General features: G+C 39.6%; 1 protein-coding gene across 2 annotated transcripts in view; it reads left to right on the top strand.

The window, feature by feature from the left end:
• tgfbr3 (transforming growth factor, beta receptor III) overlaps positions 1-27,956 on the top strand; it is a 146,106-nt gene that overhangs the window by 90,642 nt on the left and 27,508 nt on the right. The window contains exons 5-12 of one of the 2 annotated variants that reach the window (XM_066663695.1): positions 10,044-10,224; positions 13,371-13,533; positions 14,598-14,745; positions 19,042-19,231; positions 19,454-19,728; positions 20,494-20,649; positions 22,518-22,664; positions 23,788-23,976. In XM_066663695.1, the coding sequence (XP_066519792.1) occupies positions 10,044-10,224; positions 13,371-13,533; positions 14,598-14,745; positions 19,042-19,231; positions 19,454-19,728; positions 20,494-20,649; positions 22,518-22,664; positions 23,788-23,976 (1,449 nt within the window). The remainder of the gene's footprint in view (positions 1-10,043; positions 10,225-13,370; positions 13,534-14,597; positions 14,746-19,041; positions 19,232-19,453; positions 19,729-20,493; positions 20,650-22,517; positions 22,665-23,787; positions 23,977-27,956) is intronic. The other variant, XM_066663696.1, reaches the window with a different exon arrangement.

Raw genomic sequence — 27,956 nt, forward strand, 5'->3', positions numbered from 1 at the left:
TCTGGACTAGTGAACATAATGTTGGTGTTGGCTATCCATTTTGAGACTGAAAATACAGACTATTCATAATAAATAACAGCCCACAGACTAACCCTAACCAAACCAGGACAGAGCTGTGGACACAAATCACGCTAGCATTGTGTAGACCAAATGAGAAGTGAATGTGGGGCTCGTCTGGACCGAGCTGGGGTTTAGAGGCTACGCAGCCAGATTGTTTTTACGAGGTTTGATCTGGAAAACATCTTTAAATGCGTTTGATGGAGAAACATAACATTAATAAAAAAATGGCTGTTTAGTTTCTCTTTCTGTATTTGCCAAGAAATTGTTTTTGTGATTTTTTTTTCTTTTAATTGTTTGGAGACTTTCACAGCAAGAGCCCCCTTCTCTCTCTGATTATTAATTGAAACCATGGCGGGAACCAATACTGGTTTCTGCATTAAAGAAACGTTCTTGCAAACAGATGGTGTTGTTTTCTACTTCTGCTAGGCCTCTCCAATTCACGAGAACACAAGCCTCAGTCCAATCCAGCTTGATTAGCATCTCTTTCTTGGAGAGAGTGGAACAAATCAACCACAAATACATTTACTGCCTCCGTCTTTCCAGCTCGTCGGGGCACGTTCGTCCCGTCCCAAGAGCCCACAGCACGCACTCCATCCCCCTCCCTGATGTCGATTTAAGCACTTCATCATTTCTCAGAGATGGTTTTTGTGCTCTCTTAAGCAAAGGGTGTTGCAGCGTGAGCAGTTGGAGATCACCACTGGGTGATAATTGATATAAGCCATTTGGCACAGGCGTCGTCTCTACTTATCCTCCACATATGGCAGTAATATGTTGTAGATGCTGATAGGCGAAGTCCGGAAAACCGCAATAAAATATGCTTTTTAAAAGGGGCAGAGCATGTAGATTCCTCTGTGCTTTGCAGTTTAAAGTTTTCCCTGTTCAGACTGGGCCAGTAGTTCATGGACACTAGTTCATCCAATATTCTATTCTGAAATGAATAATAATAATAATTATTATTATTATTAAAATAAAATAACAACAATAACAGTGACAGCCTCTAACCGTCTTGTCATTGTAATGTTAGCTATCTGAATCTGGACAGTAGATAGTGCAACATATTTGTAAAGAAAGTTGTTTCCTTGCAGTTATAATGTGGTATTGTCTCAAATATTCAAGGAGCATGAAAATCTGGAAAATTGAATTAACCTCTTTCTACTCTTCTACGGTTCTCACAACAAAACAAGGCTCTCACTCCCCACTCCCCCAACCCCAGGCCCCAGTGTTTGTGGTCATTCACAAGCTCCACATCTTTGAAAGTGGAACAATATGTTAGAGTAAGAAACTGACTCCGTTTTTATTCACTGTTTGAATTACAACAGATTTTTTTTAAACTTTATTTAGTTTTGTAGCGCATTGGGTCTGTGTTTATTTCCATGCAGTTAACAGTCTCCCAAATTTGAAGTCAGTTCCACCTTAAGTAATCTGTAATAGCAGAAATACATCAAATTTACCCAGCTGTGGAGCAGAAATAGAGCAACATCCTCTTATCCTTTCATGCATTTAAATATTCAGATGTCTCTCTGCCATCCAAATGCATCTAGGTGCTATTTCTCGACTGTGGCTCAGACTCTGATGCATAGAGAAAAGCCTAAGCCATTTCAGAACAGGACCCTTAGTTTTTCCCCCCTATTTACTGAGCTAGGGTACAAACAACAGAGCTTTTCATAAAGTGCAAATTGACTGGACAGGTAGCAAATGGTGAGAAAACCATTTAATTCTCATATATAACAAGCTTTGCTGTATGTGGGTCTAAACTTCCGTTAGCCACTCATGCAAATTAGTTACTTAGCAATTAATCAATATTAGGATTGTTAGGATCGCAGGGCAGACTGACGGAGGCAGATGCACTTGTTAAAACAGTGACTTTATTGAAACACAAGATAACCAAACAGAAAGAGACGAGCATAACAGACATTACAACAACGAAAGACTTTGTTTAACAGAGACTTGGACAGAAAGGACAATACATACATACTAAACTGAGATACAGATACAGACAAACCTGGACTGAGATAACTAAACAGACAGAGAACTAGAAACATAGACTGAAACTACACAGAGAGCTGAACAGAGACCTAAACATGGAAGAGCTAAACAGATAACTGGACAAGGAGAACTAAACAGACAACATAGACAGAAAGCTAAAGCAGACTAAACTTAAACACAGAAATAAACAGAGTAAACTTGGACACAGGGCTAAACAGAAAAGACACAAACAGACATGAGAGCTACAAAGACTGACTTGGTGGGCATGAGAAACAGACAAGACAGCCAGACCAGCGAGCACAAAACAAAGCTGGAGTGTCCAACATGTGGAAGAGCGACAAGGGAACTTAAATACACCACACAGACAAAGGACACCTGAAACAGATAACGAGGGGGCAGGGTTACAAATGACACTGGCGAGGAGGAGGAACAAAAGTGGGACTAGGGCGGAGACATGAACAACAACAAACAGAGCCATGTGCTAAGTGAGCACATGGTGGGGAAAACAGACACGACAGGACAAGGGCTAAGAGAAAGCCTCCATAATAAGAAACTAATCTCCATCTTTTGATAATAATGTTTTTTTCTGATTTGTATTTAATACATTTAACAAAGAAGAAAAAAGCTGTTTGTGAAAGGGGTATAATATGTGACATCATAAATGGTAAGACAAAGTCCTATCAATAGAATGATGAGTGAAGTTACTGCTCAAACACTGAAGGAAAAACAAAGGTGAGTTCTGCTTATTAAAATGAAAACATTTTGGAAAGTTTAGGCTATATTTAGATTCTGCTAGTCATGAATCATAAAGTGACGTCACCAAGAGGATAATAGCAGAAAGTCAGTCATAGTTTTGATACTTTTGTGTGCTTCAAGCAGTCTCAAGGCATAAAAATCCCTAAATATGACTTATCTGAAAGGTAGAGTGTTTAGAAGTGAAGGTAGGAAATAAAGCTTTCTATGGCCCTGAGGTCAAATTTACACCAAGTATCAACAGCTGCAGTCTACCTTTTTGAAGGCAGAGTGTAATATTTCATAGGCTCATATTTCATATTTGTAGTACACTGTGGATGCCAGATGTCAGCTGTATTTGCTCTTTCAGCAGAAGTGGCTTGTGAAGCGCCTTTTTGCTAGCGCTGGAAGGCCTGATTGCACGCTGGCTTTGCTGGGGTTGATGCTCCTCTCTGGACGAGGCTGAACGTGTGCCTTTGTATGAGGTCAGCTCGCAGGACGATGCAAACTTTCCAAGCGTTTCACCTCAAGCAGACAACAAATCTGAGTCAGAAGGCCCCAGAGAGCATCCGCTGGACATTAGCTCATAGCTCCGAGCTAGCCCAGCGCTAAGCTGCTGTCTGGACCTGTTTACTGCCAGATAAGGGATAAACAGGAAGATTTATACAGCAAGAGAAAGCCTGCAGAAAGCCTCCAGACGGTCTCCTTCGAGTGTGAATAGAATAAGAGCAATATAGTGTGCATGGAGAAATGAAGACAGTCAGAATTCATAAGCAAACATATATAAAACATCCTAAAGGTTTTCATGCTCTGTACTGAAACATGTGGATCATTTCCACATGGATGAAATATGTTAAAGCAACACAGTATTGTGTTTCAGTTTACATTCTTTGGGCAATAACTATCTTGACAACCCTCCTAGTTCATTTCCCCAGTGGACATTGCACTAGAATGGAAATACACTTGAAATAACCTCACATATATTTATACTTACCGTATTTTCCGCACTATAAGGCGCACCGGATTATAAGGCGCACCTTCATTGAATGACCTATTTTAAAACTTTGTCCATATATAAGGCGCACCGGATTATAAGGCGCACCTTCATTGAATGACCTATTTTAAAACTTTGTCCATATATAAGGCGCACCGGATTATGAGGCGCATACAATAGACGCTACAGTAGAGGCCGGGGGTTACGTTATGCATCAATTAGATGGAGCTGCGCTAAAGGGAATGTCAACAAAACAGTCAGATAGGTCAGTTCAACTTTATTAATAGATTACAACCCAGCGTAGTTTAAGGTAAAACATGTAGTGCAATGTTAATATACCCCACATAGTGGGGGGAGGGGAACTTCTCCTCGATTCAATAATAATAATAATCACAATATAGTAACACTCGAAATAGTGCAAAGCGATAACAATATATCAATAACTCAACGTTGCTCAAACGTTAAAATCACACAACACACAAAATAAACACGTAAAGCTCACTTTACTAAGTTATTCCTCTATTCCCGTGTTCTTCTGCGTGACTGATCGCCTTGAGTTTAAACTCTGCGTCATATGCGTGTCTCTTAATAGGAGCCATTTTGGGGTCTTTACATAAAAAACAAATGGAAATGAAATATATATACCGGTATATATCCAGCATGCACCGCGCGCGGAAGAAAATGAAGTAGGCGGCTGCTTATCGTAGTTGCAAGACCTGGTGTGGCTCAATATTGTTCCATATATAAGGCGCACCGGATTATAAGGCGCACTGTCGACTTTTGAGATAATTTGAATTTTTTAGGTGCGCCTTATAGTGCGGAAAATACGGTATATGTATATATTCATCACTATAAGTTACATCATATGAACTAGGAATATTTTAACTTTATGTGAAATATTTTTACTCTTTTAAGCTGCTTCTAAGGGTAGGGGCAAACAATTAATGTGTAAATTACAGTTTATATGATATCAATAAATTGTGCAGCTAAATTATATATATATATATAGCCATTTTACCCAAATTAACACAGAAATTTCTTTGACAAGCGTTGGTCAAAACAACACAAGGCTCAAACAACACCGCACCCTCCTTCTCCTCTCCAAGCAGACCTCTTTATAAAGACCCATTTCAGTGCCTGTTCATTTTAAGAGAATGAGCCAGAGCAGCTCTGGTTTTTTAGACATACTGGGGACAGCTCTAAAATGCCTGCAAAACAGATGCAGCACAGAATGAGAACTAATTGTTTTGTCACTTATTTTCAGTCTTAAATTAACAACAAAAAATGACTGGGTTCTATCATTTCACAGTGTAGTCATTAACATGCTAATGCACTAAAACATGTCATTGTCATGTCCCCTTTAAGTAAATTAATTGAATTAATGTTCACTCTCTGACCTTCCTCTTTTGCATTAAACTATTGTGGATACTACCTTAAACAACATTACTGTGAATATTAATATGTTACAAGTTTTTACAATGCTCAAAAGTGGATCTGTAGGTTTACTGATGAGTTTATAGAAGAGGTTTGGCCTGAAATTAACTAAAAAAACAGTGGAGGAACATGAAAATTGATGTAGAAAAAAATGTGTATAACAGCAGCTCTAAGCCTCAGGTGTAGTAGCTGCCTCCTGCGGAGAGGGACTGGAGTCAAAGCCCACACCACTAATTGTGCACAATAAATACAAGGTGCAGCATTTATCACATGACTAACCACACTTAAATGAACCTAACCACATCACTGAGAGCAGAACATTTGTAGAGGTGCTCTGCTCTGACTGACGTCTGTTGCCGGTTTGGGTATGTGTTGTATTTAGCCCAAAATGTAGTCAGTCAGATAATGCTTATTTATTATAATACGTTTCATTGACTTGAAGGTGCTTCCATTATGGACACAGATGGTCATTTATGAATGTACTGTTTGTATGATCTCCATAGAAAACCATGAAACAAACCATGATTCTCTGGAACAGCTACACAAGATCCTAAGGTCACTGTAGTCGATCCCTTTGTAGGGCAGTGGAGCCATAGAGCGCCATCCAATGCATCCATCACATTTACAAGCTGTTACCACAGCAGTATATTTTTTTCATCCATACTTTGCATTCATTTTTCCTTTTTTTTTGTTCCTACTTGTTGAGTCCTTTTAAGGATGTTGGCTTTATCTGAGGCTCTGTCGCATCTTATGGAGTCTGGATGAGTGTAAAATCTGTGTGAAGCTTTGTTTACTGCTCCAGCATGCTCTGGACCAGAGTGGACGGGATGGTTTTCTCTGGCCTCTGACCATAAAATCCTGCTGAATTCGAGTTTTAATTAGTCATGCCGAATGACTTAAGTGTTCTCATTAAAGTCAGCATTAATGCTATCTGTCTCTTAGACAGTTTTTCATGTCTGTTAAACCTCCGTTACTAGACATTACTCACAGAATAGTGTTTTCGTGCTGTGAGGTTTTGAACACCAGCCGACCCATCTGTAAGCTGGCATGGTGTTCCCTTGTTTTGGAGGGAGAGGTGGGGTGGGGGCGGGGGGTTATGGGTAAGGAGAAATTGTCTTGCTGAGCTTCAGAGTGGTCTTTTACAGCTTTCATATTCCCTTTAAGAATTCCTGAGGTTTGAAAAGTACCCCAAAACCTAGAGCTAATTTAAACTTTCAGACTTTTCTCTCTAATTCCTCAAGACTAATTACAGACCCCTTTTCCCGCAATTAAAATTGATCAGCTCTGCTGTGCTTGAAAGGATCTGCCAAATGAACCCCAAAACCTTCTCTTCATTTCTTCTCTTCTCTTCTCTTCTCTTCTCTTCTCTTCTCTTCTCTTCTCTTACTCACTCTCATTCCTGCAGTAGCTGTAAGAAAATATATACACTCTTCCTCCTCACACTCCTCTCTCCAGCTGTAGTAGACACTAAAAATAACGTCCACAGACCTGAATTCTTCGACAGTCTTCATGCAGTTCTCTTTTTTTTCTTCTTTTTTTTTTAAATTTATCGTCTCTGGCCAGGATGGCGTGCATGCTTAGAGAGCCGTCCAGAGGTCAGGCAGATGTTTCACTCACACTTTCTCCCTCTCTGTCATTGTCCTTTCACTTTTCTCTCTCTCTTTTTTTATCTCTTTCTGTCTGTCTGTCTCTCTCTCTACACACAGACCATAGAGTTTCATCTTCTGTTCTGCATACTTTATTAGCCCCTCTTTCACTCTCTTCATCAATGCTCAGGACCGCCACAGGACAGATCATTTTTGGGCTGTGGATCAGTTTCAGTGCTGCAGCAACACTGACATTGCATGGTATGTTAGTGTGTGTTGAGCTGGTATGTGTGGATCAGATACGGCAGTGCTGCTGGGGGTTTTAAAGACTCCTTATCATTGCTGGACTGAGAATAGTCCACCAGCCAAAAAATATCCAGCCGACAGCATCCTGTGTCCACTAATGTAGAACTAGAGTATGACCAACACAAACTGTGCAGCTACAGATGAGCCACTGTCTCTGACTTTACGTCTACATGGTGGTGCATTGAGATCGGTGTGTCTAACAGAGTGGACAGTGAGTGAACACAAAGTTTAAAACTCCAGCAGCACTGCTGTGTCTGATCCACACATACCAGCTCAACACTCAACACGTCAGTATCACTGCAGCGCTGAGAACGATAGACAACTCAAATAGCTGTATTGTGGAGTCAAGCGTGCCTATTTGGTCAGAGAATATGAACAGTGAAACACATACACACACACACACACGCGCATATTCCTGTCACTCTCTTTGCAAATGTTATATCTCTATTACTTTTACTCTCTTACACTCTCTCTCTTTCTCTTTCTCTTTCTCTCTCTTTTTTTAGTCCTAGTTATTGTCCTAGAGCACAGCCCTTTGGCTTCAGCTGAAAAGAACTCTAGGTTTTTGTGTTTAAGAATCTTAAGGCTTTGATATCAGGGCCATTGTGTGATGTATTGCTTTAATTGACTGTGATAGAGTACTTTAATTGGACTGGGCAGCATGGAGCCAGTGCTGATAGAATACCTTGGGGAGAGAAGAGAGAGAGAGGGGGGGGGGTTGGAAAAAAGAGTGCATGAAAATGGAGGTCTTCTGCAAGGGCTGTCTAGACTGCTGACTGTGTGTGTGGACTTGTACAGTGGGCTTTTCAGCACATGTGTGTGTTTATCTCTCTCTGAAGTGAAGCGTATGGGCTGTGCTTTAGTGTAAGCCAAAAAAGGGGTGGAGTCATGCAAGCAAGATCATTTAACTAAGTCAGCACTTCATCACATGTTTTAAACACTAAGATCACACACACACACAGATAGATCTTTCCATTTACACACATCAGGTTATGGAATCATATCTATAATCATTGTCCATTTTATCAGCTCCGCTCATCAATACATTGGTGCACCTTCTAGTTCTACAATTACAAATTGTGCTCTCCTTTTATCCTGTGGTGGTCCAGTTTTTAAACACATATAGTGTTATTAATATTTCTAGTAATATGTTCCAGAGATATATTTATATTTTATTATTATATTCTCTCTCTCATTGTTCTACAATCTCTCACAGTTGGCCCTCTACTTTAAAGATAAAGCCATTATCTGCCTTTAAATCTGACCCAGTAACACACCAGCAGGATTCTGTCCACTTTCTGCAGGTGTATTTTGCCTCTTACTGAACACATTTTATCATTTCATTTATTTGATCACTTTATTAGAGACTACCGCCTAGTAGTTCCAATTTGCTGGCGTTCAGTTCGAGAATTCAGCGCTTTTGTTGAGGCACGGCTCTTATTAGTCATGTTGTGGTCCTTCATTAGTGGTCAGTTTCAGGCCACAGCAGTGCTCTTGGCTGGATATTTTTGGGTGGTGGGCACTGTCAACTTAAAAATGAAACCCCAAAGGTCTTTCCAAAGAATACAGATGCACTACTTCTCAACCCAGTCAATGCTTGGGTGCTTTACACCTCTCTAGACCATGGCATGGAGAGTAGTGACATCAAAGACAATTGCAATAACTCTGGAGAGTCTAATTTAATTTCTTGTTTTTCTATGGTGAGTACAAAAGCTCTGTACACAAATAAATGCCACTGTACACAGTGGGTGCACATTAAATTGCTCAGTTCACTCCTTATTAAGGATGTCAACAAGCATTTGAACCTAAAGTGTAACGTATATTTTTATGTTTAGCTTAGGCTGTGTTGGAGCTAACAGTATGTCCTAATCTCAATAATGTAGTAGTGAATTTACTGTACATTTAACGTAAACCCAAATCTATGGTAGTGCTGGTCATTTTGATAATGATTTTTAAATTTCCTGTGACTCTCGGCAGTGCGTTATATAAGCAGAAGAAAGTGGACACCGTCTTGAGCAAGAGCTCCATGTGTGAAAATATGGAGAGCTCATTTAGAGCTTCTTTCAGATATGCTTCATACACAGAGTGTGAAAGATGTGTGTTGGCAGTGGTGTGGTGGAAGGATTAATTCTGGAAAACCTTGTTTTATTTATTTATTTCCCCCTCTTTGCATTGTGTTTTTTTTTCTTTTTTTTCTTTATTGTGAAGGGCTTTCAAATTTTTACAAGCAGAAATTTTTCTCCCCGTAAAATGGGATGTGCATATTGATACGGCATGGTGTTTTATGAGGATATCTTTATCAACAAAGAAAGTTTTGTCTCTGCAGGCCTGAAACCTGTGCTGCACAAGTCAAATAAAAAGAGCTCTCTGTCTGTGCTGTAAATCAGGGCTGCTTTCATTGCCAAAACCTGCCCGTCGTCTCCTTCACTTATGCAGCCGTGTCAAACTAACTAGGAGCTGCGAAAGTATTGGTATTTGTGCATGTGTGTTGTGGGAAAGTGTTGGAGAACTCATATTGAACTATATTTTCTAATATCAGAAAATGTAGTGAAATCATTAATATTGGCTTTCAAGTGAAATGTGGCATTTGAATTTCTTAGCTGATCACATAAAATAACATTAACCTGTCAAATTGGTGCCCTTAATGTTCGGCCATGTTTTCTATCACTGTATAAAAGATGCGTAAGGCTTCCTTTATTCTTGGATATTTTTTCCACAATACTAGGCCGTGTGATATACTGTAAATATGAACAAACCCTCAAACCTCAGTCACCATTTTTACTGTATATTCTACATATATTCATGTCATTTACACCTGTAATATGTTAATATTATAAACATATAATATTTAAAAAAAGTTGCCATATTGCCAACAGCAATACTATTATTTTGTCGTTAATTTGTGATTAACCTAATTCCTAATCCCTGTGTGTTTGTTCCCTCAGGTGTCACAGGGTTCAGATGTTGAGTTTGAAGGGAATTTCTCACAGTCCTGTGAAGTGCGGGTGGAAACTCTTCCCCAGGGCAATGAGCACCTGCTGTCTTGGGCCCAGCATCGCTACCAAGCTGTCACCTCCTTCAGTGAACTCAAGATGGCCCACGATGTCTACATCAAAGTCGGAGAGGGTGAGAAGCACACACATGGACCACAAACCCATAAACACATTGAATTTTCTGGATTCAAAGTTACATCATTTGAAATTGAATCCGTAGATTGGTATTAACATAGAAATGTACACAGAAGAATCAGATTACTTTATATTTACATTGACTTCCACTGAAAGGTCCTAACAATCTTCTGTTTTCTTGATTGACCCAAACATTAATCTGCAACATTTCAGAATTTAAGATCATGTTCTTTACAGATAAATACAAAAACAACATTGACTGAGCTTTACATCGTAAGGTTTGAACAGTCTGGGGACCTCTTGCCACCTTCTGGAATGCGAATATTTTAGCTTTAACTTGTGAGTTTGGGATTTCCTCGGCAATCTTATATATCACAGTGTCTTACTTAAAAGCACATGCTGAAACTCTTTTCAGTCAGAGGTGGTTTTACCAGCTGAAGGGTTGGCGTGCTGTTGAGTGCTTACATCACCACAGGGGAATTAAATGAGGTCAGATTTGGCGTCATTCCTAATGTAGCACTCTCTTCGAAAGTTAAACTGATGCAAAGTGATAAAGAAAACAAGTTAATTTGCATTAGAAACCTTTAGAAAATCGGGGTGTCCTCAAACATTTGATGGACAGCGTTCAGGATGAAGGAGATTATTTTACTTAGTCTGAATTTGTATATTTTCTCGGCACGCGACTGAGCCATAATCAAAGTGCTGCACATGGTAATTCACTCTGAATGGCAGCCATTGACACAGTGTAATAACTGCACCCAAGAGTAATAAAGCAGCTCCGCGGAGACTCTCTCTCTCTCCCTCTCTCTCATCTCTCTCTCTCTCTCTCTCTCTCTCTCTCTCTCTCTCTCTCTCTCTCTCTCTCTCTCTCTCTCTCTCTCTCTCTCTCTTTCTCTCTCTCTCTCTCTCTCTCTGATTACCACCGGGCAAGCTTCAAACCCATTCAGGCCAGCTGAGACTCATTCCTCATTCTCTCTCCTTTTTCCTTCTCCCTTTCTTGCTTTCATTCTGTCGTGTTGAGTTGATCTGCTTGTCCCTTAAGTTTTTGATGCTGTCAGAATGAAAGACAGAGAGAAGAGTGAAGGAAAATCAGAGTAAAATGGAAGAAAAACAAGGAGAGTTTGGTCTCTGTGTGGGCGTCCTGCCAAATCTGTGGTCTTTCACACCGGCTCAGAACTTAGATAATGGATATAATAGATAAAGGAGAGAGAAAGAAAAAGAGAGATCAAAAAATTGACTGTGTAGAGGGAAAATAAAGATATAAATAATAAAATGGCTCCAAAATCACAGCATCCAAAGCACCTCAAAGTTACAGTTCCTTCCAAGTTTAGCCACTCGACTGATCACATTAGTCACGACGGGGACTCCACTAATTCTCAAAGGAAATTAGACAAGGTGAACTCCTTTGAAATACATTGATTCGATTTTTAATTGCTCCCTGAGACCTGGATCCCATGTCCAAACTGAATTTGTTGTGGAGTAGGACCTGACTGAGTTTATGTGAATTGAGCACATGTGAGTTCACAACTAAAGATCTGAGGAAAGAACAGGAAGTTGGGATATTGTGGAGTTGGCACCAAAATAGACAAAGACAACATTGACACATAGGTAGGAATGTGATTCTTTTATTATATAGTAATTGTAGCAGGCCATGACTATGACACAGCAATGTCAGCAATGTAAAAACAAAAACATAACATAAACTTTCTGCTTTGTCGCTGTGAAGCTTTGCTGTAATTGGCTGTAGGCCGGTGTATCTGACTTAAGTAATAGCATTTGTATGCTTTTATAGTTTTGTGGGTTTTACTGTTATTCAATATCACTGACATGCAATTTGTTTAATCATAGTGGGTGTACAATATCTATTTTATAAATGCTGCTTGACACTAGTAACAACACCAACCAAAATCAATTTGCACTTATAATATCAGCTATTATGTAATATATTATGCTGACAACTTTTTAAACTGACACTACTGCAAAGTCACTGGACTACTCATCAAGTTGTGTTATATCTGCTAACACTAAGCTAAGTGATAATAGGAGAACAAAGGACAATCCTAGATCATCTCTTGGCCTTGGAAGGCTGTGGCATTACCAGGGTTGGAACATACGGCCTGCTGACAGTAAAATACCTCCCAGAATGCAATCTTAAAAATAAAAAAGAATAAAAAGGAAGATTCCAAAAAAGAATTCTTTGGAGCAGTGCCACAGAAGAAGCAATCGAATGAAAGTTTCTGTAAAGTACTTTTAAAAACCAACTGCTGAGAGTACGAAGAACCTTTTTTCAAGTTTAAAGGACTTCCACATAATGGAACAATTCCCCCAGTTTAAGAAGATGACAAGTATGTATCCTAGCCAAGAACCATTTAGGAATTTTCTTTAAGAGTACATATAATGGCAGCATCATTTGAACTCCGCTCATGTCTTCAGTTGGCAGCGGAGAGAGCAGAGTAAAGACAGTTGGCTGTGGGTCATTAGCTGAGTTTGTGGTTTTGGCAGAGGCTCGGGGTGCTGTGTTTACCTCTGCAGGAGAGCAGTGGCTTTCCACTTTTTCTGCTCCCTTTGTAGCTCCACATGTGAGCGGACACGTTTCCGATCGGCTTTCTACAAAGAGCAGACACCTCAGAGAGTGAGAGAGAGAGAGAGAGAGAGAGAGAGAAAGAGAGAGAGAGGTGCCAACCTTTCAGTTTATACACACCATCTTTGTGCTCTGTCCAAAAGCTGGCTGGCCAAATAAGGAAGTGTCTGTCTTCTGGCTCTCTCTCTCTCTCTCTCTCTCTCTCTCTCTCTCTCTCTCTCTCTCTCTCTCTCTCTCTCCAGAAAGAGAACGAAGAATCTTCACCTCTTTAGCACACAGAAGGAGCTGTTTTGCACGTAGAAAGAGCAAAAGTTAAACATTTTCAACAATGTAAAAGATTAAGACAATGGCCATGTTTTTCCTTCTGTTTATATGCTGACAAGAGCTTTTCAAAGAGAGATACAGTAGAAAGCACCCATCCATTTTGTGTCCTTTTCCTGTGTTTGAAAATATGAACTCTGTTTAGGTTTGGCGCTGCCCCTTTTTTTTTTTTTATAAACATAAGTGTTGCTGTGTCTTCAGAGTTTTTGGTCAGTTTTGTATGTGCTCACCCTCTTTTGCAGACCCTGTGTTCTCTGACACCTGCAAAATTGACAACAAGTTCCTGTCGCTGAACTACCTGGGCAGTTATGTGACGCCTCAGTCATCCACAGGCTGTGTCCTCTCTGGTCCTGACAACCAGCAGGAGGTTCACATCATTGAACTGCAAGCTCCCAACTCGAGCAGGTGGATCATTTTCACTTGATTTTATATCTTCCTCCTGGAGCTTCTTCTGTCCTAATGGAGCCCACCCAATATAAATTAGCATGTGGCCTGAATAGGTTTTTCAGTTAATGTTTGAAATACATTTTTAAATTATTTTATATCCTGTCCAAAGGAGTTTTCAAGTTTAAGTTTTAAATTTTAAATTTGAATACAGCAGCACATTCACATTGTGTGAAATGTCATGATAAATTGACCAAAAACATAAATAAACATGCTAAAAATTACATAGAAAAGAATCATTTTACATTGACTTCCATTAAAAGTTAAGAAGAGATAATAATAATAATAATAACAATAATAATAATAATAATAATAATAATAATAATAATAATAATAATAATAATGCTCTAACTAAGTAAGTATTTACAGTATTACTTAATTATTTTAAATACACAATAATAATGATGATGACGATGATGATTCTGCCTTGGTCTTTATATAACTTCAGGAACTGTTAGTGCAGCTTGTGGAATCTTTGGAAATTAGATAGCGGAAACCTGGCATGAATAATCAGATAGATCCTATTGACTAAAATATCTTTTATTTGTCCAGTGGTTTTAAATATTTGTAAACCATTCAGTGTGTGGTTCTCTGTGTATATGGGTGTGTATTAGTATGAATTCATGTGATCCCTATGCCAGAATGATGTTGCATTTCCTCTTCCTCTGTAAAGTTTATTTGGAGTTAGATAGGAGCTGGGACAGTGTTGACTTAGTAAACTTTCATTTAGAATAGCATTATCTTCATCTCAGTTCCAGCTGATATCTTACTGAGCTCTGATTGTGCACTGTTGCTCAATAATGACTCAAGTATCCCAGAAAGCATTGTCAGATATATTGGAGATTGACTTGGAGTATTGCGTCTGAGTATTGCGTTATGTGGTATGTTGCGCACATGTCCTGCTTTTCCGGGAAAGTATCCAGTTTTTTAATCAGTTGGCCAGACGGAGAAGCATGTTAATACTGAAGACGTTTTCTTATTGCACTTTCTCTCAATCTCTCCCTCTTTTTTTGCTTTCTAAACAGTGCGTTCCAAGTGGATGTGACGGTGGATTTGAGGCCACTTGAGGGGGAGTTTCCTCTGCATCGTGATGTCGTGTTGCTGCTCAGATGTGAGAAATCAGTGAACTGGGTGATCAAGGCCCACAGCATAGTCGGCAAACTGGACATAGTGGTACGCATGCATACATATATTTACACATATATAAAGTTCTGTACAATTTCCCAGGTCAAAACCTGAATTACAACATTCAAATATTTTATTATACATCATGGAATATAAGGAGTCACTGTGATGAGATGAAATCCAAGAGACCAGGGTCCTCACTGCGTAAAGCTTCAACTTAAATGGAAGCTAGTCATCTAAGCTGGTGGTATTAGTTAGATGTCTCCTGACAAAAATAAACACTTTTGGGGATTTTCTGCTTTAGTTATGTAATTATATTTTAAATGACATAATGTTTGGACAGCTTAAAAAAGTGCATTAACCATGTTGTAACAACTTGCAGCTTCCTACGCTTTCATTGGTAAAAATAACAGTGGCAAGAAAGTAGCAAGAATACATAGTTTATATAAATGTGTTATTATTCTATAACATTTTAGGTATTTTTATTTTCTGAGTCTTGGCCAGAAATTCTAGCTGTGTTCAAAATGGCTTCTTTTGGACATACTGAATATTGCACTATTATAGGAACTGAATTCAGGAGGTTAGTAAAGGATTTCGGACATTACTTCATGTGTGTTTTTACTAAACAAAGCAGTATATTTATTAGAGGTATCCACGATACACTGTAAACTGTAGGATTATTTGAATGCACTGCACTATATTTTTCAGACATCTGTATAAATTAGAGGAACCCCAAAACTGTACAGGTGGCACAGTGGCACCACAGGTAGAGTCGCTGTCACACAGCTCCAGGGATCTGGAGTTGGGGGGTCTGAGCCCCACTCAGTGTTTCCAAAAAAACACATATTGATAGGTAGATTGGCGACTCAAAAGTGTCCATAGGTGTGAATGTGTGAGAGTTTGTCTCCCTGTGAAGGACTGGCGGGGGAGTTCCTGCCTTTTGCCAAGGGATTCCGGGTAGGCTCCGGACCCACCGCGACCCTGAACTGGATAAGCAGTTATAGACAATGAATGAAAAACCGTGCACTAGTAAGTACTGCAGTTTCACATGCAGCAGCTGTCTGAAATGAACAAAAACATCAACAAGTATTTAAACACATCATGTGCTAGGGTTTGAATGCTTTCATACCTTAAATGGCTTGTTAACCAGCTAAAGTAGCTATCTTTGTCTAAATAGTGAAAATACATTTTGGTAGTGAAAATACATTGTTTCGTCATATCTTATCTTAGGTGAAATTAGGTTGGTTAAGATTAAATCATTCTGTGTAAATGTTAGCTAACTGACTAGCAATGTAGCAAAAACCTTTATTTTGAAAGCTCTGTTGACAATGTCTCGAGCAGTATCTAGCCTGGGTTTTTTTACTCCAGCTAAATAACACTGTGCTAATTTTCTTCAGATGTGTCAGAACACTGCATCTGAAGACCAGAGTTGCTTTCTGACCTCTATAATCAACTGTGTGAGTCAGAGGGGCCTATGACATTTCGATGCCAAGACAGACCTGACAGCTATGTTTCCCCACAAAGCTTCTTGAACCTATAAAACTTCTGTTCTGAAGGGTGACGGTGCAGTAGTTCTTCTTTTTGAAGGTCACAGACAGACAGACAGATATATAGATAAAGAGACAGACAGATAGACAGATAGACGGGTTGCAACAGGGCTGGAGGGGACGTGCTGTGAAATCTCTTTCTGACAGCTTCAACCCGAGCCATGGCAAAGTGATGGGTGACAGAGTTTTTTTGTGGCCAGGAAAGAGCCAAAGGATTATTGCTGTGCTCTTCATCCAGCACCGCCTGCCATTTCTAAGACAATGTATTATAAGCCATTTTAGAGCATATCCGCTCTTATATCAGAATGCCATTGTTTATGTTAAATATAGACCGCTATCAGACATGAACCATTACTTTTTGGTTTATTAATAAGAAAAATACACAGCTACAAGCCTTATTTTCTTTAAAAAATAATGATCAGTAATGAGCAAGATCAGCACAATTTATATTTGATACATCTCAAGATAGCTAAGTTGACATTGCTCGTTTGCTCTTTAATGTTATTGTTTTGGGTGTTCTGATATGTGTATACTGTACTCTGTACACTAAAAATATTTTAGATGTGTCCAGAATGATGAAGTCATGGAAAATTCTAAAATGTCTCAGAAAACAAAATGACGATAAAAACTTACGATGCATTTTTACACAGCTCCTGAATTTTAAAATTAAAATAGTTCACATATCAATTTATTTCAGACATTTGAACAGCAGTATACTTAAACTGAATAATATAAATAAATATATGTATAATAAGTTATATAAGTTTAAAGGCAATTTTATGATTGTGGGGGAGCCCTTTTTCTCTCTGGTTTATGTTCAGTAACTCCTTGTCTTTTAGGGAGGAATGGTATGTTTGAGGAAAAGAACTGCTGTTTTCATGTGCACTGTTTGTATGTGGCTGAAGTTTAACTTTTCTGTAAGTTTTTTTTACAGTTAGAATTATCACAGAAACTCATTTGTAACTTGAGTTGTTCAGTTTTGTAACAGTTTGGTCTGTGTATACTTTCATGCAGTTAGCGCTCTGCCCTGAACTTGGCATCAGTTCCACCTTAAGTAATCTGAAACAGCACAAATAAGTAAATGTTAGCTACCTATAGTAAAGGAATCTTGTTTTATGACTTTCAATGTTAGGAGGTCTCTTTGCGATTTCTCTGCCATGAGCAGAGAGAGAGAGAGAGAAAGCCTAGCATGCCTTACGGATGCCTTTAAGGATGCATAAGAATCTTCTGAATTTGAATTGTTTTTTAATTAAAATCTTGAATGTCATTTTTAATACAATAAATGTTGTCCAGCTTTGCTAGGCTGATTCTGAAACTTCCTGCCAATAAGAAGAATTGTATCATCTCTGTCCAGACTGATAGAGGGGTCAACTCACTATTGTTACAATGTTATTCTTGGGGGTGTGTGTGTGTGTGTGTGTGTGTGTGTGTGTGTGTGTGTGTGTGTGTGTGTTATGTAGTGTGTTATCTCTCCAAATTGATAGGAAAATTATTTAATGTTATTACTTTGTGAATACATTCAGTTACTTTCAAAAGAACTTGATATTTTGACAGCTGAGATTAAGGATGGGGTTGTGTTAGGAGCACAATAGCATTTACACACACACACACACACACACACACACGCACACATGAACACACACACACACACATACACACAATGGTCATAGTGTGTTGGTTTGTGTGGGTTTGTCAGTTCAAATTGGCCAGTGTGTTGCTGGACATTAAAGAATGCAAACTATGTGACCATGTGAAGTGATATGAGACCCTTATAAACTCAGAGCTCCACTTCTGTGGTTAGACTGGTCTGAACACTTCTGCCAGCCTGGTGCTGAGTGTGAGAAATTGAGTGTGGGAAAAGCGAGTTACACCCATCCACCCCCCCTCAGAGTGCTAGCAGAAGAACAACCAGGAACGAATGTGGAATCCTCTTCGTAATCGGACACATTGGATACTCTGCTGATTAGAGTGTTTCTCAGCAGACAGTGCAGAGAAACAGAAGCTAGTGCATTAGTCATGGTCTCACAGTGGACTGCCTGTAAATTAGTGTTCTTGAATGTGTTTGTCTGTCCCCATTCACGCCCAGTAATCTGTGACACTCATGTGATGTATTTACGGTCATTCCAGTGTGAACTCTGGTCAGTGAAAGTCAAACTGATCCATGACTAATTAGCTGTGAAAAATTTGACGCATCTTATTACTTTTGCTGATTTACTGATGGCAGAAGAATGCAGTCTGATGTACTCAGACATGTCACTTCTAAATCTCTTCTCTTTGAATCTTATGTCAGGGAGAATTTATATCTAAAGTGCAATTTATGTCCTCAGAACTGACACGGTGTTAGTGCTGTTGTGTATCAATAATGCTGTACCTAATTAAAAGGTGTTGCTAATAAATAGCTAATCGCTGAAATTGATGCTCAAATTGCTGTGTATTTTAGAATCATAATAGCACCAGAATGTATATAAGATTTCTTTATATAAGGCACGTCTGTGATGATTCAGACGTTTGCTCAATGCTAGTAGGTGCAAAATAGGATGAGTTAGCAACATAGCTTCAGTGTATGTTAACTAATTTTTAGCCTTGTAATCCCTAGGCTAGTCCATTAAACACATTTCTGCTAAATGCTGTAAATGTAAGGCAAAATTAACTTTAATTAAACAACAAACATTCCTTGAGTGATCGGCTGAGATAATCTGGAAATGAAAAATAAAAAATTCTCACATTGTCATATTACATTAAAAATACTTGCATGTTATTTTTATGGAATGTAATTAACTAATTTTTACTTTTTCAGACATCAGACAGCGTTAGCCTGAGTACTAATGTGGAGCGACTAATGCAGGTGTCCAAGGCTGTGAGGCAGAAGCTTCCAGCAGGGGCTCAGGCACTGATCCAGTGGGCAGAGGACAATCGTTATAGCCCTGTGACCTCTTACACCAGCACTGCAGTGGCCAACTTCTTCAACCTGCGCCTCAAAGAAGCTGGTAAGCTGCTACAGTTTGGTTAAAATCCTTCATTCCACAGTCTTTCAGGAGCAATTTTTGTCCTAGCATTTACTCACTGGAAACTCTGTGTAGTGGTACAGTGTGCCAGCAGCAAATCCGCCCTAAGCTTTTATGGTTTACACAATTTACATGATATTTATGGAAATTGTTCCTAAATTAAGAGTTTATTTCACTGCTGTCATTCACCACTGTCATTTCCAGATGTGGTGGATCCTCTAAAGTCCATGTTTCCTCCAGAGCTGTCCATTCTTCAGAGCTTCAACCCACAGTCTCTGCCCAGTGCCCGAGATGCCCCTGACCGCTCCAGCTTCCCTTTTCCCTCAACCTTGGATCATGGCCTGCCATTCCTCCCCTTCTCCCCAACTGTGGAGGAAGTGCAGAATCCTGAAGAGTATAGGGGGACACTGAGCACAGGGCTGAGTATCCAGTGTGAGGACAGTAGGATGGTGGTCAGCATCAACAAGGAAAGCCTGCAGGTGAAGAATAAAAATGAGAAAAAATTATTTTTAGGGCCTAAGACACATTTCACTATTATTTCCTGCAAATTGGCACGTTTGTAATGAATTTATTGCTGCTTTTAGGTGGTAAAAAATGATTTTATACAATTCAGGATTTTATTATGAAGAAAATCAATATCAGAACAGATTTTTTACTGCGTTAACTTGGGAATATAAAAAGCAATAGTTGTATTTTCATCCACATTTTTGTGTAATCGACTACCGAGCCAAAGAATTTTCAGTTAAAGCTTTCAGTGCATTTTAAAACAATGCATTATTAAAAGACCAGAGATTTTATTTCTCACACTACAAACTGTGTAAATGCTCCCAGAATTTGTATGAATGTGTGTGCTAGTCTTTTGTACACACACACTCTGCAGTCTGACTACACTTGGTCAGAGTTGGAACCTTTTGTATGTTTTATTTGCTTCTGGGAACCAGCAGCATTTTTTGCATGGTTTTGCAATACCTGCCATCTCTCTCACACTGGGAGGGTGGTGGAAAGTGCTAAAGATGAGGAATATTTATGGGTTGCCTTCTCTCATGTCAGACATTTAAAATTAATATGGAGTTCTTGTCTGAATCTTTTGAAATCTAAGCTTATCTTATCTCTTGTTCACGTTAATGGAATGGAAAATGTAGAAACACTTGGCATTTGACTCAGGAACTGGATGCACAAGATTAATGGTGACATCGCACTAATGAATGTATGTTCTAAACGATCTGTTTTGGATTTTATCATAGGCAAGTGGCATTAGTAAAGCCAACATAACCCTTCAGGACCCACGATGCAAAGCAACTTCCAACTCCACCCACTATACAGTGGAAACTTCTCTGACTGGCTGCCAAACCACCAAATACCCCTCCCATTCAAGCCCGGTGGTCCTTTACATCAACACTGTAAGTATTCTAGAGTGCTTCCATTGCTGAAACCTAAGTAGCATACAATCATTTACCAATAGCACTAATATATAGCTTTTAATTGTGAAATCATATTTCCATGAATGGCTAAAAATTAACAGCTACTCATCCATCATTTCTACTGCAATCAAAAATTTTTAATTGGTAGTGGTTTGGGCTGCTCTGTGGTTCAATGATTCAGTGTTTTATACACCTCTAACCCACACTTGGTACCGGGTATTGCAACTTTAAGATCATGTGCAGCTGCTCCAGGCCATCTCATTTAATTCCTTAACATTTTGTGGCAGTTATACAAACTGATTTGAATGTCTTTGTCTACAGTGGCTCCACCCTGAAGAAGGGGTGTCTATAAAAAAATATATTTCTCAGGACAGATGTTCTAATATTTGATGGAGACTGTTTAATATTTATATAGTTTATAATGTTGTAGTCTGTAGGCAACATGTTGCCTTGTGTGGCTCAGTCCTGCATGAGATAGAGCTGATGTTGAGGGTCAGTTGAGGCTGACTGTCCTCTTTGACTTGATCTGTTTTGGTCCAGCCTGTTTGTTCTCACCCAGCTCAGATGAGTCACTTCCCCCTGATCTCCTTCGATGATTTGTGGAGGAAATTCAATGCAACACGTTTAGGCCCAGTTCATTAAATTGCTGGGCAAGCTCCCAGCTGTTGCTGCTTTGTTTTAGATGTAGGGCCTCAGGGGCAATTAAAAAATGTGACCTGCATCGGTCAGAGCAAAAGCCCTGCTTTGACTGAAGCTGAGAACCGTTCGAAAGGTCTGAGACAATGACGGAAATTGGCAGCATACCTCGATTAAGCAATGTTCTCAGGCGTACACTTCATCACATCCGAGCTGGTAAACAGCAGGGGCTTGGTGCTGAGGGTGATTCCCTCTATTACACTGTGTGGCCTTTTTACTGAGTTCAGAAATGAAAAGTATGCTGTGTGGGTCCATCCTGGGACCAGCGCTGTTGAAACTGCAGAGCATTCCCACGTCTTAATTCCAGCTCATCTGTTTCTGCTGGCCTTTGGCAGGCTACATCTCTCTCACTTTCTCTCTGTGTCTGTCTGTCTGTCTGTCTCTCTCTCTCTCTCTCTCTCTCTCTCTCTCTCTCTTTCTCGCTCTCTCTCTGTCAGACACACACACACACAAACATACTCTTCTGGGGTCACTGCTAGTTTGAGTAATGAACTTGAAACAATGTTGCTCAGTGTTGTTCAGTTTGTTTTTGTTTTGTTTCTTTGATTTATCAAACCACCCTGTTTACACTAATAATTAGGATCCTTAAGTGAGTCCAAACTTTGATTTCTCATTCTCAGAACTACAGAAGTTACAAATTCATATCTTGTAACGAGGTTTAAGGCCTATAAAGGGGTATATGGCTCCAAGGCTTTCAGGATGCTTCGTAGTCCCTTATAAAAATTAGTATGTACATATTACCCAATCACATGCTCCTGTGTTCTTTGTAATCATTTGTAGATTACATATAATGCTTAATACGGTGCTATGTAAACAGTTAATAAAACTACTCATTCATTCATTCATTCATTCATTCATTCATTCATTCATTCATTCATTCATTCATTCAAGTGCTTATCCAGTTCAGGGTCACGGATTAACTAACTAATTAAAAAAAATATATATATATATTTTATATTTTATATATATATATATATGTGTGTGTGTGTGTGTGTGTGTGTGTGTGTGTGTGTGTGTGTGTGTATTAAAACTGTCATAAATCAAGCTTTCACAAAAGTTTTGAGGTAAATGTGTGAAAAGTGATAGAAATAGTTCAGAGGGATGCCATTTCAAAGGATAATCCTAGCACTCTGTGTATTTCTGATTGACAGATTATGATCAGCTATACAGATAACAGGGATGGCAGTGGCTGGCCGCTGGATGATGAAGACCTCGAGTCGGGAGATGTGGTGTTCCCAGGAGATCCAGACATTCCTGAGAGAACTGCCCCAGGGACTACACACCGCTCCTCCATCCTGGTATTGCATTTACATGACACTCTTACAAATCTGGGTGTGGAGTTCATGTGTGTATGGTTGTGGAATGAATTATTCATGTAAGACTATGTAATGTAAAAATTAATATTTAACTGCAAATCTTTGTTTTTAGATGTGAAGCATCTCATGAAAATACATGAAAGAAGTGATGCTGAATATCAGGGGCATTGTATGAATTATTGTTTTGAAAAATTATATATTTAAAAGTGAGTGAGTGTGTACCTAGCCACTGCGGTGCAGTGCCAGTCCCAAAGCCTGGATGAATAGGGAGGGTTGCGTCAGGAAGGGCGTAAAAACCGTGCCAGACTGATGGTGCGGATTGTGGTTGATCCACTGTGGCGACCCCTGATGGGAGAGAGCAGCCGAAAGAAGAAGAAGAAGAAGAAGAAGAATATATATTTAAAAGTGACAAAATGGAAATTGCTCTTTGGAAAAGGAAAAGGCAACTTTTTGGACTTAAGAAATAAGTAACTATATATTCTGTGGTCTTGGTCGTTCATCTTGAGCGATAATGGTCTGTTTATTGAAGGCTATAAAAGGGCATTGTCCCTGTAATTCAGGTAAAGATACATTGTCACGCAATGTCTGTCATTTAGTTAGCAGCTGTCCTGCTTACTTTGCCATGAGCACATATTTGTTGATGTATAAATGTCCAAGGGGTGTCTGGAGATTTTCAGCACTGAGACTACATTTCCCAGACTCCCTCAGTGCTAGTAAAGGCGGATCAGCCAGGAGTTCATCTCTTCACTGCGTCTGTTTTCTGAACTCCTCTCGACCTGCTCTTCTGGAACACTGCCATGATTCCCTTTCTTTCTTCAGTCATTTCTCTCTCTCTTTCTCTCTCTCTCTCACTCTATTCTACAACACAATCACTTTTTGAGCTTTTGCAATCTATAAACTTTAATCTAAATATATAACTCAAAACACATTTTCTGTATCCCTTTGTCCTTTCTTCTTTCGTATTTCCCACTGTGCAGCTGTAATTAAAGGGTTAACAGTTACTCCAGCCCATTGTACATCCCTTGTGTCAGGGGTTGAGGTTCATGCTCTCTCTCTCTCTCTCTCTCTCTCTCTCTCTCTCTCTCTCTCTCTCTCTCTCTCTCAGTTTAATTGTACATACCGTAAGGGCCAGGATTCCGCGGGTGATTCTCATAGGACGGGGTCCGGTATGATGCCCAAAGACCTGGTGGATAACGTGACATTCAGCATGGAGATATTCAACACCAACCTTTTCCTCTACCAAGTACCTACGTCCTTCCCCACCATCTCTGAAAACAAGCTCATCTATGTGGAGGTATATCTGTGAATTATATTCTTGCTGTGCTGTATATACTACTCATATTGCCTAATTTTAAATGACCTGTATGTCACACGTTCACTCACTAATGTTTAACAAAACACTCCACAAAGGGAGCTGTTCATGTCCTACCCATATCCTACCGATGGCTTAAATCCCAACTGTCTCTCCACTGCCCCAGGTGGCACTGCTTTGCAGGTGAAGAAAATGTTGAACCATCACTAAAACTGATCAGCAAACTCTTGAGGCATGCTGTTTTGCAAAATTAGCAGTGTGAGAACAGACTGATATCTGATATTTTCAGGACTGACCGTAGCTCATGGGAATGTTCATATCACAGCTGACAAAGACATCTCGATTTTTATCATTTGTCTTATTTTTTTTACTCTTTTTCTTAAGTTGTTTCAAACTTAAAAAATAACAGAACGATAGACATGCTCCAAATTAACGTGAAATAAAGTTTTTAAATGGACTTTCATGTTGTTTTTGGGAGATACTGGATTTTTCTCCATATACTGGAGTTTCATACTATCAATGTTTCTGATGGGTTACAATACACTAACCGACATGGATTGATTGTGGTCCTGGGCTGAAAATGTGTGGTGATTCTGTTAGTGAACTAACTAGACCGTAGTTATTGGATTATACAACTACAGTAACAGTCATTAGTGACAACCACAAACATATAACTGCATATTTACCCCTCACTTCTGATGCTAATGCTATAGGATATGCCTTTATCTGATCATATTGGGAATCATTGTCATAAATAAGTGGTATGTTAGCTTATACAACTGTAAACAGGGTTTCTGTGCCAAAGCTATAGCTGTGCCACTCTGGTCTCTGACTCTGTATTGGTTTCATTTTTCTAGCACACGTGGTTTGTTCTGTCACTACCGTCCATATAATGTGAATGGTCTGTCAAACACAGTCTAGCTAAGAGGACAAGTTATGTGTTTTTGAGTGATTTTGCCTGGAGGACTGTGTGAGTGTGGTGTATATCCATGACTTTCTGCCTATCTTTCACTGTCACTTGTGTCAAATAAGTCCAGATACTGCTGTGTATACATTTAGTCTAGTCAGGGCCTCATTTTTTTAGGTCTCTTTTTTTTAGGCATCACTGGGGGCAGCTGGAGTAGGTCTGTAGATGTTTGGCCACTGTCACAGGAAAGCTAAAGATCCATCTTCAGGTGTGTCTCATGTGAAGGGCTGTGACACGCCCATTATAAGCACTTTCCTTTTTCAAAAGAACATGGAGACTTTGTCAAATGCAGGGAGAAATAAGAGCTTCTTTAGTCAGATGCATTATGATGAATCCAAGTGCTCATTCCTTCTTTGATCTCTAAGCCTTTGTGTTGAAAGCTTCCATGAAAATGACAAGCACAGCGAGTCCCTGGGAGCCATGGGAGTATGTATGTATGTTTATTTATTTAGTTAGTTAGTTATTTATTATATTTGTAATACATATTTGTGCTATACTGGAAAAAAATAATGTTAGATATAGACTGCCTTAAGATTTTATATTGACTGAACCTCTAATAATAAGACAACAGGGGCAAAATATACAGATATCATTTTCCCTCATATGACACATGGCTGTGTCCTTTTTAGCCCCCTGAATGTTTGAGTTTGATCATTCTTTTTGTACTCTGCTGGACTCAGTGCCTGGTCTTCAGGCCAATATAAACACAAGCAAAGGGGAAGGACAGTGCTCAGGGCTGGTGTGCTGTGGGCCTTTGAAGATCTGATTTATGTTTGAATCTGACGCTGATATATTCGAGTTGTGTGGACAGTGGGCCAGCTGGTCACAAAGAGCTTTGTTTGCATCCCTGTTTGTCCATCAGTGTGTAAAGTCCAGTCGAAACATCACACACGGCCCAGAGCACCACCACACTGGCAAGAAAAGCTCTATCCCATGACCCCTGTGTCATAACTCACATTATGCATGTGTCATAAGTGCTGTTGAGCGTGTGTCAAGCGCTTGTGTGTATACTGGATACTGTGGCAGTGTAAGTGCCTCAGGCACAGGAGGAAATGGGATGTGATGTTTTTTCTCTCTGTGGCTGGTGTTATTAGACCCTGAGTGTGTGGAAGTGTGCACAGTGTGTGCATGCTGTAGCAGAATCAGATGGGCACACAGTTTGACAATCTTGGCAAAGCTGTGGCCCTTGAAAACCAGATGCCCTAGAGCAGCACTTCAGCTTGTGTCAAACATGGAGCACTTCTGTAATGTGCTAATGAAGTTTTTTTAGTGAAATGATCTGAAATGCTCTTAATACATCATGGTAATAAGCTTAAATAAAAAACACATGCATAAGTATTATTTGAAATTTGTTCCAAACGTGGCGCAGCAGATAGTGCCGCAGTCACACAGCTCCGGGGACCTGGAGATTGTTGGTTCAAGTCCTGATCCGGGTAACTGTCTTTGAGGAGTTTGGTGTGTTCTTCCCGTGTCCGTCTGGGTTTCTCCAGGTTTCCTCCCATGGTGGATTGGTGACTCAAGTGTCCATAGGCGTGTGTTTGTGTATGTGTGTCACCTTATGAAGGACTGGTGTCCCCTCAAGGGTGTGTTCCTGCCTTGAGCCCAGTGATTCCGGGTAGGCTCTGGACCCACCACGACCTTGAACTGGATAAACGGTTACAGACAATGAATGAATGAATAAATGACCCAAACAACCCAAAATCATGTAAAATCATTAGAATTGTGCCCCAGCATTACAATAAAAAATATGATAATACCAATAACAGTGATATTTCTTTAATAAACAACAACAACAAAAACAAATATTTATTATGACCTATGTGGCTGCACTGTTTATTTCTTCATTTATTGTCGGTAAGCGCTTATCCAGTCATGGTGGGTCCAGAACCTACCCAGAATCACTGGGCTCAAGGCAGGAACACACCCTGGAGGGGACACCAGTGCTTTGCAAGGCAACACATACTCACACATTCACTCACACAAACACACCAATAGACAATTTTGAGTCCAACTACCAACGTGTGTTTTTGGACTGTGGGAGGAAACCAGAGCACCTGAAGGAAACCCACGCGGACACAGGGAGAACACACCAAACTCCTTTATGAAAGTATCACACTATTCGTGTATGTTGTAATGCTTTAGTGCTTTTAGTGATTTGTAAGCATTGCCTGGAAACTGGTGAAAGGGAGAGAACCATCAGTCAAACTGCAATTTGAACATTTTTAAATGTATTTTTTTGTTCAAAATATTTTTTTTAATTTACAGGATATAGGATTATAGCCTTTTTCAATCATGTTCTGTTTTTATTACATAAAGGTCACTCAGAAATGACACGACTGATAGATAAGAGGAGCTTAAATTGCACAAATGTTAGTGCTCAATTCAAAGGGTTAAAATAATATTTTTAGTTCAACCGATGCACATTGTTTGGTCAGATTACTTATATTTATTAAAATGTACTTTTTTCCCCCAGTGTCAAGGATTAGAAAGATTTCTTTGGTGGTGTAGGAGTGCCTTGTGGTCTTGTGATGGAAAGACTCTCTTTAATTTGTAAATGGCAAAGAAATCACACTTCAGAAATGTGTTTCTTGGAAGTGAGCACCCTGAAAATGTTCCTTCAGACCGTTAGCTTTGCTAAAATAAATGGACAGCCCCTGAGGAGCTCATAGTTTCTGATTTGAACTAAAGCCCAAAAGTGTGTGCATTTATGTGTGTGGGTGTGTGTGTGAAGACCAGTTTCAGACTGACAGCAAGAGCGACAGTTTGTGTGTTGGCACAGGCACTGATATTAGTGTTTCTCATTTTTAAAAAAGTCTTGGCTGATTCATCAACTGCAAAACTGCTCCCAGTAAATGAATTGTCTCCTCTATTCCCCTTCAGTGAAAAAACACTCCCTGCTCTTTGTGATGGCACACTGATGGACAGTTGTCTGGTACCCACCCCACACCAGCTGCTCACCCTCCATCTACTGTAACTGCCTCAGACCACTTGCCTT

The sequence above is a fragment of the Hoplias malabaricus genome, chromosome 3, assembly GCF_029633855.1.
Source record: "Hoplias malabaricus isolate fHopMal1 chromosome 3, fHopMal1.hap1, whole genome shotgun sequence".
In the NCBI taxonomy this organism is placed as follows: Eukaryota; Metazoa; Chordata; class Actinopteri; order Characiformes; family Erythrinidae; genus Hoplias; species Hoplias malabaricus.